General features: G+C 42.8%; 1 protein-coding gene across 2 annotated transcripts in view; it reads right to left on the reverse strand.

Moving 5' to 3' along the window:
- ehbp1 (EH domain binding protein 1) overlaps positions 1-16,936 on the reverse strand; it is a 189,222-nt gene that overhangs the window by 118,813 nt on the left and 53,473 nt on the right. For both annotated transcript variants that reach the window (XM_084077333.1, XM_084077332.1), the window contains exons 6-9: positions 12,816-12,997; positions 10,799-10,938; positions 4,840-4,971; positions 3,374-3,689 (exon numbers count right to left, since the gene is read on the reverse strand). In XM_084077333.1, the coding sequence (XP_083933459.1) occupies positions 3,374-3,689; positions 4,840-4,971; positions 10,799-10,938; positions 12,816-12,997 (770 nt within the window). The remainder of the gene's footprint in view (positions 1-3,373; positions 3,690-4,839; positions 4,972-10,798; positions 10,939-12,815; positions 12,998-16,936) is intronic.

Genomic DNA, 16,936 nt, shown 5'->3' on the forward strand with positions numbered 1-16,936 from the left:
AAGACAGGTTAGGTAACGCAAGACACAGGTGCACTGAGGTCAACCCCTACTGACCTCATATCCTGAGTGACCAGGTTAGACTACTGACAGACAGACAGACACACACACACACACACACACACACACACACACACACACACACCATCTCCTTATCTTTACACAGGCATGTTTGGGGGGCTGGAAGTGAGGGGAACTGCCGCAGGACATTCACTCAACATGCAACAAACTCTGCACTAAGAGAGAGAGAGAGGTTTTAAATAAGACTTGGCGTCTTCTTCTATACACTTTGTTTAGTCCAGAGACAAGACGCCCATAGAGAGAGAGAGAGAGAGAGAGTGTGTGTGTGTGTGTGTGTGTGTGTGTGTGTGTGTGTGTGTGTGTGTGTGTGTGTGTGTGTGTGTGTGTGTGTGTGTGTGTGTGTGTGTGTGTGTGTGTGTGTGTGTGTGTGTGTGTGTGTGTGTGTGTGTGTGTGTGTGTGTGTGTGTGTGTGTGTGTGTGTGTGTGTGTGTGTGTGTGTGTGTGTGTGTGTGTGTGTGTGTGTGTTTGTGTGTGTGTGTGTGAGAGAGTCGAGTGTGTTTAGCTAAATACCCATCACTGTAAAGTTGAGAGAGAGAGAGAGAGAGAGTGACATTACGAGAGACAAGACATCCTGATTGACTAGGTACCTGGCTGACAGATGGGGTTAGGACCACTCAGTGTCTTTCTGACCTCTGGTCCGCAGCCAGTCAATGGGGGGGAGCATTGGGCTTTACCAGACCATCACAGACTACAAATGGCATGTGAATAGAACCCAGTCAAAACACCGGGCTGGCCTCTTGAACCTACTATTCTGCAGAGCTGTGTCCTTGTAAGGACTGAGAATAAATAAACAGAGCACTAACCTGTCTGTCTGTATGCTGACAGGTTAGAGCAGTGGTTTCTAAATGTTTTGTGCCAAAGGAAGGCACACCAAAAAGTCAAACTCTTGTGTTGTTTTTATCTAATGTTTGTCATGGTATTCATTATTGTATTACAAAGACAGTATTGGCACAGTCCTCAGGGGGAGGAGGGGAACGGGGAGAAAAATATATAATTATCTTGTTTTTGATATGCTGTCATATTTTTTGCGCCCTGAAATAAAAAAATCCATTTAAAAAATAAAAAGATCTCGAGGCACATCCGTATTCATATCCGTGCAAAATAGCCTCAACATGTTATCAGTCTAAACATTTATTTTTATTCTATTTACTAATGCCAAGCTTGTAGAATTGCCAAAATATTTATATATATTTTTTTTTATTAAAAAAAGCAAAAAAAATATATTTTTCAACTTTAACAATACTGTAAATGAATGCGCTTTTTGTGTGGTTGTCACAAAATCCCAAGACACACCTGAACTTGACACACCACGTGAGAAGCACTGAGTAAGACATTGTCTTTAGACAGACTGGGAACTGTTCATCTTGGTAGAGCAGGAGTCTTCAACGGGGGGTCCGGGACCCCTAGGGGGTCCTCAGAGTTACAAAAGGGGGTCCGCCAAATCTTTGAGTGGTGGGGAACATTAACCGAAAATAGCAGATCGACAAGCTCACAACGCCTCCCGCGGCTATTTTCGGAGAGTTGGTGTAGAGGGAAAGAGAGCAGACCAAGTACAGAGCCAACGGGCAAGTTGACTAAATATTGAGGTTTTAAAGGTTAAATATCTGAAAATACACATTAACATGAATCCTATCTATCTATGAAATCTATGAAAAAGTTGAATCTGCAACACAATTTTATACAATATGCAGTGGGGGTCCCTGCTTCATCTCTCTCTCAGCTAAGTGGTCCTAGGCCTGAAAAACGCTGAAGACCCCCGTGGTAGAGTGGTTCTGAGTGAGCGAAAGAAGGTTGGAAGAAAGGAAAACGACAAACGAAGGAGGGAGAGAGGGAATTGAGGATAGATGGAGAGAAGGAACAACAGAAGGAGGGAAAAAGGGAGCTTGAAAGAACAGATGGCAAGCAAATATTAAAGTGGAGGGAGCAAAGAAGGAAGGGATTGAAGGAAGATGGGAAGGGGTGGATTGAGGGAATGAGAGAGTGAAGAGAAGGGAGGGTAGACAAGGTGAAGGAATGCAGCAAAACAACAGACTCCTTGTTTGTGTTGAAAGAGCTGCCTCGTCACTCTGCTGGGGGTGGGGGCTTCAGACCAGGAGGAAGAGTAGAGGAAGATGAGGGTACACAGTCAAATCCATAGTGCTAATGTAACCCATTAAGGGAATAGGTAACAGGTTTAATAGGTTAAAGCGAACATTTGTGACTCAAATCTTTGCTTCTGGGGAGGTCCCTGCAACAAAATATTTTGGGATGGGGTCCGCAGCCAAATACATATAATTTCGGGGGTCCTTGACATGAAAAGGTTTGAGAACCACTTGATATTATAGCAACATACTGTAAGTGTTTCAGAGAGCTGTTAGGGTTTAGAAGACATTTGTAGAATCTGCCTCAGGTCTACTTGGGTTAACCACATGAATGCTTGAGTCCCTATTTTGAATCAGATGTTGGGGAAAACATTCAGCAACAATAGCAGACCTACAAGTTCACATTGCGTTGTAGTGTAGATCGTGGATCGGCTATTGTCGGCAAAGAGATTTGGTGTAGAGGGAAAGAAATCAGCGGACCAAGTCCTTGAAGCCCTGGGGGACCCTGGTCAACTAAGTCTATCTATGGGGTTAAACTGGTTAACTATGTGAGTTAGTAAGTTAACTCACAGTAAGTTAACACTGTATTTTGCAGTGCAGGGAGAGTAGGACCAAATGGACATGTAAGGTCACACTCTCTGATTTAAATTAGCACTGCAGGTTTTACAGTGCATTCCTTTTTGTATTTCAGTAGTAAAGTTTAGAACGTAGAAACTTTAGTCACTGCTGCCACTGAAGCAACTTCAGAATATGACTACTAATCTCCTATTTAACTGCAATCTTATTTTTTTTATTCAACTGTTGTTGTTTTTTTGTTGTTTGATTTGACTTTATATGACCGCATCGAAAATGTGGGGCTCTACTGTACCTCAATATGAAACTTGAGGTTTAAATAGACATCAAGCGAGCGAATGAAAGAAATAGGGGACAGTGTAAGAGAAGGAGTGAGACTTTTGAGAGGAAAAAAAAGGGGAAAAAGCATATTGGAGGCACAGATCATCTAATGTGTATACCAGAGCTCATGTTATCAGCTTTTTTGTGAAATTTTTGTAATGGGAACCCAACTGGTCCATGCAGTGTCTGGACTCTCGCCCATGTACTATCCAAATGTAAATGTGTTACACAGATAGGCTTTAGCGTGCTCAGTGTGCATTTTTTCTATTTTGCGTGAAAATAGAAGAAAACTATAGGGCCCTTCCTCCCTCATTACTTACTCATCCAGTTCCTCCTCTTCGGTGCGGGAGGTGTCAGCGTACAGGTATTTGCTCATGTCCACCGGCCGAACCCCTTTCCTCTGCCTGGGTCTGGGAGGCTCGGGGTCAGCCTGGTTCTGCCCTGGGTCAAGGTCAGGGTCAGGGTCAGGGTCAGGGTCGGGATCGGGGTCTGGATCCGGGTCGTCAAAGGGGTTCCCCGGGACAGCGTCTGTTTGGGTCTCTGGTTCGTCGGGGTCGCTGAAAGGGTTGGAGAAGTCGTGATCGTAGTACAAGTCCTCGTCGACCCGCTGGCGTAGGATGGTCCGGGTGGAGGGGTCTGATGGTAACAAGAGAGTACTGTATATGAGACTGAGGGCTGCAACAATCCATTCTTTTCTTAGCCATTATTATACTATTTTCACTATTTTCTTTCTTTCTTTTGGAAACATTTCACCTTTAATGGCATGCCCAAAGTAGGGAATTGTTCAGAGATTATTTTATTAAATGATCAATTATCGATATTTTGTATTAATTGATTACATTTATTAATTTGTTTAACTGTTGGACCCCTATAATGAACAAACTCAAAGTAATGGAGGGTTAAAATGGTTTATATATTTATTTTACATCCTATAAACACAATTTTCCATCTTTCATAGTCTCGCACACAATGCTAAAGCTTCAATTAAAGTAAAAGCACAGTTGCTTTTACAATGTTTTCTTGAGAGAGAACACATTCAGATGATATGCTTATACAAAACAACAGAGGGTAACACACACTCGCTCTGATTAAAAGGTAGCTAAAAAAAGCAAACATGCCATCAGGTGAGGGCTACAGGTTTGATGACGCGTCAATGCTATGTGTCAATGATCATCATGTGTTTTCACCATGATTTAAATCACCCGGTGCAAGATGTCATCATCCTCAACAGTCAAGATGAATCCCTTTTACAGAGAAAAGTAGAGTAGTAGCTTACCTCAGAACTACTGAATGCAAGACTTGCTATCCGACTCACTGTCTCTTCACTGAGCAACATAAGTTTGACTATCAACACATTAATGGAATAGTGTGATCAGTCATACTATGGTACATCTGACCTTTACACTGCTGATTAAGTGCTGGTTGTAATGTTGGCAATTTAACTTTACTTTTATGAAATATCCAAGACTATTAAGATTTTATGGAAGATGCTTCTGAACATATTGCGAGTTTGACCACTTCAAATACTCTAATCTCAAAATAATAACCAAAAATAGCCTACAGTATCTGCAAGCAGAAACGCATTGAGAGCTTGTAGATAGGCTATTTTCGCTACGCAACATGCTGGCTTCTATGGAATGCAAATGACTGAAATGAGTCGTGGCGACTGAAAACTTGAATACATGCGACACACACAAATGTGTAAACGCAATGCAAGATTTTTTAATCGTAAAAGCTGTCAGCTTTCATCTTACTAACTGAACCAACATCAAAAGGTCATGCGTACCTTCCTCGTCAGGGTCGCCAAACGGGTTGAGGTCGTTTGGGTCGTCATCAGGGTCTTCAAAGGGATTGTTGCTCATGGCGGGGAGCATGTCCTGATCCTCGTCTTCCAGGAAGTTCAGCTTACTGATCAGCTCTGTCGACCACGGTTCCGAAAATGGAAAACAAAAATTAGAAGATGGGGAACAATAAACTAAGTGTTTAAACAAAATAAACAATAAAGTAAAAAAATCAAGAACTACAGAGGGAATAAACAACATCAAGGTAATGGCCACCGTCACAACTACAACCCCACAATGGAGAGATTAGGGGGAGTAAAAATGAACAGGGAAAACATCCACAAAATGAAATAAACCAAACAATATAGCAAAAACTCTGCCTGTTGGAGTGAACCACACACACTGTAAAAGCTTGAGGTCCAACAGCCCGAACCACCCTGAGCTCCACTACCATCTCAGTCAACTGGACGTCCCACTGAGGCATTCTGGGAAAATGTATTTAGCCAGGGGGGTGGGGGGCCGGGCAAGAGGTTACCGTTGGAGACAGCGAGGGAGTTGCTATGGTGATCCTAGCAAGCCAGTCCAAGATTCACTCACTTCATCTTCAGCGCCGTTACTGTAACCCGGCTCGCACGTTGCCAGGGTGTGTATGTGTGTGACTTCAAAAAGAATGTGACGTGTGTGTTTGTGTGTCGAAGAGAATGCCAATTAGTGTTGCTGTGAGAAAAACGTGAGAATCTGTGCACAGGCAGCGAGCAGTGTGTGTGTGTGTGTGTGTGTGTGTGTGTGTGTGTGTGTGTGTGTGTGTGTGTGTGTGTGTGTGTGTGTGTGTGTAGACATGTGAGGAGGAGCTATGTGAAGTGGTTTTAAGTGATAAGAGCTGTGGCATTTCTCCTGGCCTCTTAAAATTACACATTCATCATCCATACAAGGCCTTGATGCAAGCCAAAGTGCATGTGAGTGTGTCAAATGTTGTGTGCAATTACATTATATGTGCCAAAATTAACCAACAAACATAATTTGTGTTCATCAGTAAGTAACCCAGTTGTCCAGTGTATGATAATATGACTCAATCAATAGAAAGGTACATAATAATATCTTAATGGACATCTCACTATGACGTTTAAGACTTTCTTAATTTCGGTTTCCATCTGACAGCCATTTCCTGGTTTGGTTCACTACCAACTGCAGAAGAACAAAAAGGCGGACTTTGGGGCAGAATCGAGAAGAGGGAACATAAGGAAGTGAGACAGGATGACAGCCCAACCAATGTGTACAACTATTACATCACCACCAGGTGGACCATGTCACAACATGTACTGGGATTAACTGTATGACCAAGACCACAACACAATCACGACACCAATGTCTCTGACAGAGAGAGAGAGAGAGAGAGAGAGAGAGAGAGAGAGAGAGAGAGAGAGAGGGGTTGTGAGGTAGAGAAAGAGAAACCAGAGAAAGTCAGAGAGAGAGACAGACAGACATTGTAAGGGAAAGTGAAGACTGTGAAAGAATAGAATGTGAAAAAGTGGAGTTAAAAACAGAATAGGAAGACAGCTAAGAAATGAAATGAGAGGAGTTAAAAACAGAAAAGGGAGAAAGGGGAGATGGCTGAAGGGATGAAATTAGAGCACAACGAGAGACAATGGAGAGTGTCTGAAGTGTCGGTGAAAGGGAAGGAGCGACGAAAGAAAGGTGAAAAGGAAACCTTGGGAGGAAGCGGCAGGCTTAGTGCACGTTTTGCGTGCTCGCTTTAGGACACCATCGTCATCATCATCATCATCTAAGCAGCTGAGGGCATTCAACTGGTTTACAATCTCTGTAAACGACAGGGCCACACAGGAAGGGAGGAAGGTAGAGAAGGAGTGAGCACAGCAAAATAACACACCACCCAAAGAGAGATTACACACTCACGCACACACGCACATTCATAATATGTGTGGGTACATAATATGAAGGCCCAATGGAGCACATACACACAAACTCCTACACATCATATGATTTCATGCATGGGTGTATAGAACGTATGTACAATATACAGTACATACACATGGTGTGTGTGTGTATACTGTATACTGTGTATAGTTCACATTTCCCAGTACATTCTTATGTTTAATGTTAGCATTATAGTACTGGTATTAGTGATGCGCGGGTTGACCCGTAACCCGCGGGACCCGCGGGTCAACCCGCGGCGCGGGTGGGTCGAGTCAGAATTTCGGAGAAAATTATTCGGGCTGCGGGTGAGCGGGTCACGCGCTCTCACACGCAAAAAAAATAAAAATAATAACATGCTCTTGTTTTGTCTTTATTCCTAATAAGAATAAGAATAATAACAATAAAACAGTTTGAATACACTTGGGGATTATTTTCTAACCATGATTTTACAGAATAAAAAAAAAATCGCGGGTCGCGGGGCGGGTTGAGCCGTAGATTTATATATGGGTTCGCGGGGCGGGTTGAGGCGGGTTGGGTTCCGTCGCGGGGCGGGGCGGGGCGGGTCATGAAAAAACCCGACTTGCGCATCACTAACTGGTATTGATATTAGCATTGGTATTTAAGTATTGAAAATATGCTGCAAAAAGTCAGTGGTTCCAGCTTTTAGTCTATGGTCTGCTCTGTAGTCACTCCAGTGTGTGACAATAAACACTGCTCCAGGACTATAACGTAACATGGTAAGCAAGCTAGCAATTGTAATGGTCTGCAGGTGCAAGCTATGAAGCTATCTGTTCGCTTATCTGATGAACACCTGTCAACTCAGACATAGCGAAGAGAAGCTTTTGTTTACAGAGCAACCTAGATGACAATTTGAGGCTCTTTCTGGATACGATTAATTTAAATTAGGATATTGTCCGTCATTCTATTAACACTCGCGTGACTAAGCAATCAATGGGACCGATTTTGAGAATTGAAAGTGGCTTAACTTCTCTCAGGAAGCTCTGAGAAAGTTCCCCTTTCATGACTTTTCCTAAATATATGTTTCAAACCATCTCCGTTTTTTTTTTTTTTTTTAACTCATTATAAATATGAAATACATACCATGTATCCCATCCCAGCCGTTTTATTTCTGCTAAATTGATCGCTCTCCCCCTCCCTAGAGCACTTTACACCTCGAGACCCCCCACAGAGCGGCCCGTAGACAGCAGACTTTGCTGTGGCCATGTTGCCATGTCTGCTTATTCTAAGCGACTTTGGGCTTGTTTTTCCACGTCTTTCTATTATTATTATTATTATAATTATATATATAATTACATTATAATGGTAATAATTTTCTACTCCACTACAGCTCAGAGGCAAATCTTGTACTTTTACTCCACTACAATTATTTGAAAACTTTAGTTACTTTGCAGATATAAATATATTTTCATACTTGTTTAGATTAGAGCTCCATGTCCTTTCGTAATTTATTTTTTATTAGGTGAATATTTATATAAAAAGGCCTAACCAGGGACTGGGGTTGCAAATTAGCCTCGGCTATAAACCCCACAATGGTTTGATGCCTCACTGTTTTGTCAGGGCACAACGCATGCAGTAACATTTTCATAGACCTGACTGCTCATTTCTCTCGCAAAATTTGGCAACCCAATGCTGCGCCAACAGTACTGATCTACAAGCAGAGGGCTCGTCAGCCAGCGACTGTTTTATGTTTGTAGATCAGATATTTAGCGCAGGAGTAGCAGGAATGAGCACATGTGTGGAACATAGCGATGTGTTCTCTTGTTACGCTGACAGGCAGGAGGAGAGGAGACGTTTCTGTCAGCGTGAACAGCTGATAGAATGAGAGCTTTACGCTCAGACAATAATGTGAATATTATATAATATAATATTGGTCTGTCAAGAGATATCCATGTGTTTTGGACAATGGAGATAGTCACGTAATTAGACAGTGGCTTCAGCGTTCATATAGGCTCCATGTTTCCCTCAAGAGTTTAATGTGACGCTACAGATTGCACTGTTTTATACGCTTTTTTTATAAACATTTTACAGAATCTGCAGTTACCATTACTACTAAATTACTACTTTTTAAAATGTTTCTGCCTGCAACAACAGAGTGAGTGAGCTAACTGACTGAGCAGAGTGGAGTTGAATGGCTATTTAAAAGACAATGGAACCCCCCACTGGGTGGGTGAGAAGGTGTCAGTCAGTCTGGTCCAAAGAGGTGAGACAGGAACCAATAGCAGAGCTTGATTTCTTGTCCAAATTGACCGTTTAGCAGGCTGTGTGTAGGATAATGCAACCCCAGTCATGCCAGTGTTAATTAACTGACCACCCTACCCTACACCCTACAAGCCTACAAGTGCATTACTCAAATGGAAAGACCTTTACGACTTATATGCTAACCCTTGAGTCCATTTGATAGCACTAGCCTCGATGCTAACGAGCAGAACCCATCAAGATTTTTGCCAGAAGTTGCCAGTCACTATTTTCGCAGCATTGTTTAACCCATTAAGACCGGGAACGCATCTGTTTATATTATACAAGCTCATAACGCGACACCGAGTGCCGCGCTACGAGCTTGTAGATCTGCTATTTTTGAATCTTGATCTTGAAAATGTGTCCAAATCTTTGAATACATATATATATATATTTAAAGCGAACATTTGTAACTGAAATCTTTGCTCCTTAGGGTCCCTGGAACAAAATATTTTGAGATGGGGGTCCGCGGCCAAATACATCATTTTGGGGGTCCTTGACATTAAAAAGTTTGAGAACCTCTGATATATCAACATTTTGAAAAAAAAAACAGCTGTTAGGATTTAGAAGACATTTAGTAGAATCGGCCTCAGGCCTTAATGGGTTAAGCCAATGGCTGGTTAGTTCAGTATGTAATGTATCATAAGAGCAACAAATAGAAGGTAAATATAAAGGCTGAAAGGAAGCATCACATAATATAACGTATATACTGTATGACATATATATATAGTATATCACACTGTGATAGCTAGGTGGCTAGGTCAATAGCAGCAAAAGGGATGGAAACAATAATCGGGGGGTGGTTGTCATGGCTTTGAGCTGGGGCTTTGGAGCACCTTCCTCGCATCTGACACATATGGTGAGTGGAGCATAGCTGTATAGGCGCCCAATTCATACATATAGATTCACAAGGTATATACATATAGATGAGCCCAACAGCGAAACAGAGAAGGGGGAAAAAAAGAACACAAGAGGCGTTATGTGAAGTGTGTGCTTTGAAGAGCTGAATTAAGCCGAGCGGCACAAAGTGGGATTCATACATTAGAGCACAGTATGAAAACTCTGTTTTTGGATGGCTGAATGGGAGGAAGCAAGCCACCGTTAACCCAACAACGTGTGTGTATGTGTGTGTGTGTGTGTGTGTGTGTGTGTGTGTCCTCACTGCTCAGTCATCGGTGTATAAACGTAGACTAAATCAAACACACACGCACACTCACAAGAATCTACAACCCAACCCAACCCAAACCTCTACCAAAGTGGTGTTGCCCTTTAACCACTTAAACCCTATATTAAGGGTTCTGTAATTGGACCGCTCCCTTGTTTCTCTCTACACCAAATCTCTCAAGAATAGGGACACTAGGGTAAATGTCGTTTAAAGAGGTGAAAGAATGAAGGAAAGATACACACACACACTACAAAGATAGTATTGTAACATATGAATTAAATAACTCGTCTGGCACTGTCAACTTGGGGGTATCTTAGTGGCAAAGCCAGGCAGGTCAAGGTTCTCTTTATTTGTCTCCCATAGGAGAACTTTCCCTGTACACCCAATGTTTTAAGTATCCAAAATAACAGCTCACAACGCATTGCAACACGTTGTGAGCTTGCAGGTCGGCTATTTTCGGTTAATGTTCCCACAAGAATATGGATGCTAGGGTTCAAGTGGTTAGTACACACCTACCACACACTGTAGGTACTACTCAAGTCACCTGACTTGTAAACTTAGGCATGACAAGTCATCACAAGTCATGCATATTCAAAAAGGGGTTTCACCTGTAATCTTAGCTGCCTTCTCTTCCTGGTTGACCCTGTTCTCCTCCTCTTCATCGTTCTCCTCCTCAAAGTCGTCCAGGTTGCCGATGTCCGCCTGCTTCATACTCATCAGGCTGGCTAGGCTCTGCATGTCCTCATCTCTGACACACAAACACCAATAATATACAGTATTAGCCTATAGTATGTAGGGATATCAAACACTGAATCTACTGTCAGTAGAGAATACAACATAGATATTTTTATTTCTTACGAGACAGCCTACACAGCAAAATCATGTGTTAATTTATCCAGATCAGTTTTGTACACATTTTGTGTGTACACTTTTTTACTGTGAAATAGAAAAATGGACACGGCACGTTAGGTAGAGCTAGAAAACCACATTGATACATGATGGAGTGAAAGATTGAATGAATGAACATTAGAAACACACACACCTGCCCATGGCTACACATCACACCCAGGGATTAACACAGCCACCCCACCCACCTTTTTATCTGTCTGTCTTTTTCTCTCCATCACCCTTTCCTCAATGCTCCCCTCCTTCTGCCATCTGCCAATTCTTTCATAGATGCATTCTGTTCTGTCATTCCAGTTGTTTTCAAAGTGGGGGGGGGGGCACGTCCTATACACTACATGTCAAATTAAATGTACAGCTTAAGACTGTTGATTGTTAAACAGCAGATCTACAAGCTCACAATGTGTCCTGCTGCGACACATTGTGAGCTTGTAGATTATTTTAGCTATATTCATTTTTTAAGCCATTTTGCAATATATCCTCTATCCGTCCATTCTCCATCCATTCTCCACTGAACCGCTATTCGTCCCTCCGCCATCAAACGTCTATTCATCCATCTATCATCCATTCTCTATTTGCCCATTCAACGTCGAGGCAAATGCCATTCATCCATCCATCCTCCCTCCAACTAGCTATAGTCCATCCATCCTACATATCCAACTTTTCATTATTGCTCAACTTTGATGTTGTATTCTGTCTCATGCCTTTTCTATCACTCACTCCCCTCTTTCCTCGTCCCTCTATTACTTCCACCCCCACTCCATCTTTCTATTCCTCCCTCATGATAATTTCTGTATTCTCTCTGTTCTTTGTGTTTATCGTGTGTGTGCGCGTGTGTGTGAGGTTCATTTGAGATGATGTGATGGAATTTGTTTGTGTGTGGCAGACATCATTCCCTCAAGGGTTAACAGGGGTTGCGCGCCATCGACCCGCAGCCCTCGACACAACAAAGGCCTGGACTCGTCTAACGCTCTGCATGTGACTGCATGTGTGTGTCTGAGTGTATTTGACCAGTGTGTAAAAGAAAGTTGTTACCATCAAAGGAGAATGTATGGGGACGACCAACAAACCTTGTCTCTGGGCGTGTGTGTGTGTGTGTGTGTGTGTGTGTGTGTGTGTGTGTGTGTGTGTGTGTGTGTGGTCGTGTGCGTAAATGGAAATGGTTACGATCAAAGGAATAATAACTAACACTGTGCGAGTGTGTTTACATAAAAGGAACAAAGATCAATTGAACAAAGACAACTTTCCAGAGATTAGCTTCAGTTGTTTTCAAAGGAAGGCAATGTCACACCCAGCATAACTCTGTACTCCATTAAAAACAATATTGTTTTCTAAACTTTTGTAATAGAAAATAAATCTCAGTAAATAATAGATTTTAAATACTGTACATTTTAAAGTCATAGAAGCCCTGCCCTAGTAATGTGTAATGTAACTTCCAGGCAACATTTACAGTAACTCCATCCGAATTCTACTATGTTTCCAATAACAAATGAATAATCACATTCACTGTAATGTAAGAACGTGGCTGGGAAGGGTCTCCCTTCATGGAAGGCGATGCCTCCATTCCTCATTATCAAAATGAATTGAAAAAGTAATCAATACAATAGAAATGAATTGATAGTTGCATCCCTTATAAAGATAATATTGAAAATGGCAACAGCTTCGCATTAACTCATTCACGCATCCGTGTCATTTTATAAATGTAGACAAAGGTAGACTCACGTGGCCTTGCCCTCCCTGAGGAAGATGCAGGACAGAGAGAACTGCAGGGTGGCCGACACCACCTTCTTGGACAGAGGCTTGAACTTGAGCTTGACGTCCGTCTGCGTGGGCATGGGGCTGGCATACTGCTTCATGTTGATGCTGCTGGTGGCCAGGGCCTTCCTGCGACCCGACGGAGACTCCTGGAGGGAGGGAGGGAGGGAGGGATGAGATAGAGGGGGAGATAAAGGGAGAGGTTAACGATGAATTGCAATTGTACTGTACAGGTTTCGGTGGCGTTTTGCTTTAGACTAGTGGTTCTCAAAACATTTTCATGTCAAGGACCCTCAAATTGATATGGATTTGTCTGCAGAGCAGACTCCCCCACTTGAAAAGATGTTGTGCCAGAGACCATAAGGGAAGACTTTTTCAGATTTGGCAGGATCTACGACCTCACAACGAGTCGCATCATGATGACATGTTGTGAACTTATTCAAAGCGCTTTACAATGTGCATTACATTCACCCAGAGCTATAGGGAGAGTTACGTCACCGACTTTCACTTCATCGGGCCAGGTCTTCTACATAGCCTTCTATTGGCGAATTGTGGCCCTTAACCGGAAGTTCCGGAATGTACTGGAGTCTATGAGCGTTTGTCACTATTTCGGGTTTACATGAACCACGTGACCCGTTTCTGCCCCCTCAATGACATAACTTTCCAATAGAAGGCTCTGCATTCACCCATTCACACACCCGCCGACAGCAGAGGGAAATCATCCCAGACACCAACCTACTCATGAGGAGCAGTTGGGGGGAGTCAGTGTCACTTCAACACTAACCCAGGGAAATGTTGCTGCTAGGACATCTCAAAATATTTAGTTCCAGGGACCCTGGAACTAAATATGTTGCTGCTAGGACATCTCAAAATATTTAGTTCCAGGGACCCCCAGAAGAAAAGATTTGAGTTACAAATGTTCGCTTTAAAAAATATATATATTCAAAGATTTGCGCAGATTTTCACGATTTAAAAAACAATAGCAGATCTACAGTACTACATGCTCATAACACAACACTCGGTGCCGCGCTATGAGCTTGTATATCTACTATTTTTGAATAGCCAAAGTATAAAATAATTTTAGCTAAAATTTAAAATGACAGAGATGCGTTCCGAATCATGCGTTTTGAATCAGTTAAACGTTCCTCATTTTGAACTCCCTCAAGGACCCCTGGGGGTGCCCGAGACCCCACTTTGAGAACCACTGCTTTCGACACACTGCCATTCAGCTATTGACGTCAATAAAACTAAATGTAGTGAGAGAGAGAGAGACAAAGGAACAGGGAGAGACAGAGTTTTGAGGAAGAGCTGACTTGCCCCCTTGTTATGGGTCCATTTTTACACTATCGTTAAATTAACACTGCGGATTTTGCTGTGAAATGTACCCGTCTATTTTTACCGTTTTTCCTTTCCAGAGAGCTGATATTCAAGAAGGTTATCTAACAGAAACGACATCATGTTGTTCTCGGTCCCTCATAAATTCCTTTGTCAGATCCCTGAGAAATTTCCCATCACAGTCCACACCGAGGCCAGCTTTAGTCAACTACACATGCACACACGCACACGCATGCACACACACACACACACACCACAGAGCAGTGCTTCGGGGGCTAGCAGTCAAATTGGAATTGGGAAACATGCCACAGACCAGTGATAAGAGAATCAGTGACATGGCACAGTGTGTGTGCATGTACAGACGCTCATAGGCGTGTGCGTGTGTCTCTCTCTGTGTGTGTGTGTGTGTGTGTGTGTGTGTGTGTGTGTGTGTGTGTGTGTGTGTGTGTGTGTGTGTGTGTGTGTGTGTGTGTGTGTGTGTGTGTGTGTGTGTGTGTGTGTGTGTGTGAGCGAGACAGCACTGCCCACAAGCCTCGTCAGTAAACTAAACAGTTGGAGACTTTTTTTTAGGGTGGATGCCACACACACACATACACACAAAGCTGGGGTGATGTATGCACCATGCTGACAGTGAATAGGAGATTGTCTCTATTGTCGCTACTGTAACATTTGTCTTTTTTCTCACTTGTACATCCTCATTTTCCTGCAAACTGTGATGCACTGGGTTGGTTCATTCACTCAAAATGTCTCTTCACTGCCCATGAGGTACAAAAAGCAGCAGTTGCAGCTACAGTAGCTAAGTCACACCCTCTCTCTTTATCTCCCTTTTTCTCTGTGTCACATCTCTCCATCTGTCTCTCCATCTCTTTTTTTGTCTCAATGTCTCTATTTGGACCTGAACAAAAACAGGCCTGTTGGTTTTACATACACACACTTGTGTTTCATTGTACTTTTCTGCTGTGTATTGAGCCCTTAGGATCCAGGCTCTGCACAAAAGCTCTAGCTGGCCAGCTCCCTTCACACAATACACACACACACACACACACACACAGGTGTGCATGGGAGATGAGATGATATGGGCTCTTTACATCGCCTGCTACCTGATGTCTTCTCTCCCCATTTCACACACACACACACACACACACACACACACACACACACACACACACACACACACACACCTCTCAGAGGCTCTCGTTCTCCATTTTTCTGATGCAGACTCAATCTCAGCCTTATCACTGAGGACCATGGGGCGTTTACGCACACTCACACACCCACACACAGTTATTATCAGTACAAACTGTTGACGCTGCTGTTAATACAGTGAGAAACCTGGCCAGGCAAACACAATATGAGTGTCCACCAGATGACCATCAGTTGAGGCTAAAACGTTTCTGAATGAACCACTGCTAAGACGTCGACCCCAAATAAAGCTACTTTTGTACGTTATGTTACCTTATGTACGTCACAGTAAGTACGTCACAGTAAGTACGTCACAGTAAGTACGTCACAGTAAGTACGTCACAGTAAAATCCTCAGTATTTATTTATCCCTCCGTTATAACAAAAAAAAGCGTGTACAACTGTTACTCCGAGTACATTTGCACGTTTGTACTAGGCGGCAGGATAAATAGAAGTCATTATCAGCATGCAGTTCACAATAATGGCCCAGCAGATGTCTCTATTTCACCTCCTCCTTAAATTAATGATAAAGTAGGGTATGCTTCTAGGGCTTCTACTGGTTCTACCGAGTGAAGACCCGCCCTCGCTGTGGTTGCAGCCAATAGCAGTCGTTTCCGGTTACAGTTTGGGGCCTCAAGTTTAAAGATGGCGGCTTTGAATTTGACGAAGAAGTGGCTTCAAAACGGGTCTGCAGACACCAATGGGGCTCCCTTCGTCCATATTTTTTGTACTCAGAGTTAAATTCAGGATCATACTGTGTTGACTTGCCCTTTGTATCAGACCCCAGGTCAGTGTTTTTGATGTCCCTACATCAGCTCCCCACTCTGAACAAAACCATCTCCACTGTGAATCAATCGGTAAGCCACGGGCCTACGTAGGACCGCTTGACAAGAAAAAAAACTTGTTTCTCAAGAAGTAATTTTTATTTGAATAATAACAATTATAAATAACAAATTAGAATAATAAAATGTTTAACATAATAATATAAACTTGGGGTTTAATAATAACTGTCATTGACATTTTCAGATGAGATTTTATTCCATACCAAGTGACTACCGGTATGACTGCTTTCCAAAGTTTGCAGGCCCTGGGTAGGCAACCGGGCCTGGTGGAGACCTGTGCTCTGAGGAGCACACGTTCTAGTTAAGGCAATCAATTCTACATGGCTCAGCCCTTCAGTAACTATTGCCTTCATGTTCTCATACATCACAGGCAAGACACTGGTGCTCAAATGTGATCTGCTTGGCAATTTAAATCTAGTATTCTCCACCTCTGAAAAGGGTCGCATGTCACCCTGACTGCGCTTGTTATTTCTTGAGCACGAACCGCGGGTCGAATGATGTGGTAGTTTGGGATTGTTGGCTGTCATCTTTTTACCGGACAGATGGGGAAATGAAAGGACGCAGACTGGATGGTACAACACTACCAGCGGTTTCTCTCTCGTCAACTCGTCACGAGAATCGCAATACGGCTTGTAATTTCGATACAAAGTATCGAACATCAATTTTGATATGTATCAAGTATCGCGACACCCTTACTGCCACTGTGCAACGGTCGACATGGACACTTGAC

The sequence above is a fragment of the Gymnoscopelus microlampas genome (assembly GCF_963454915.1).
Source record: "Gymnoscopelus microlampas genome assembly, chromosome: 13".
Taxonomy (NCBI): Eukaryota; Metazoa; Chordata; class Actinopteri; order Myctophiformes; family Myctophidae; genus Gymnoscopelus; species Gymnoscopelus microlampas.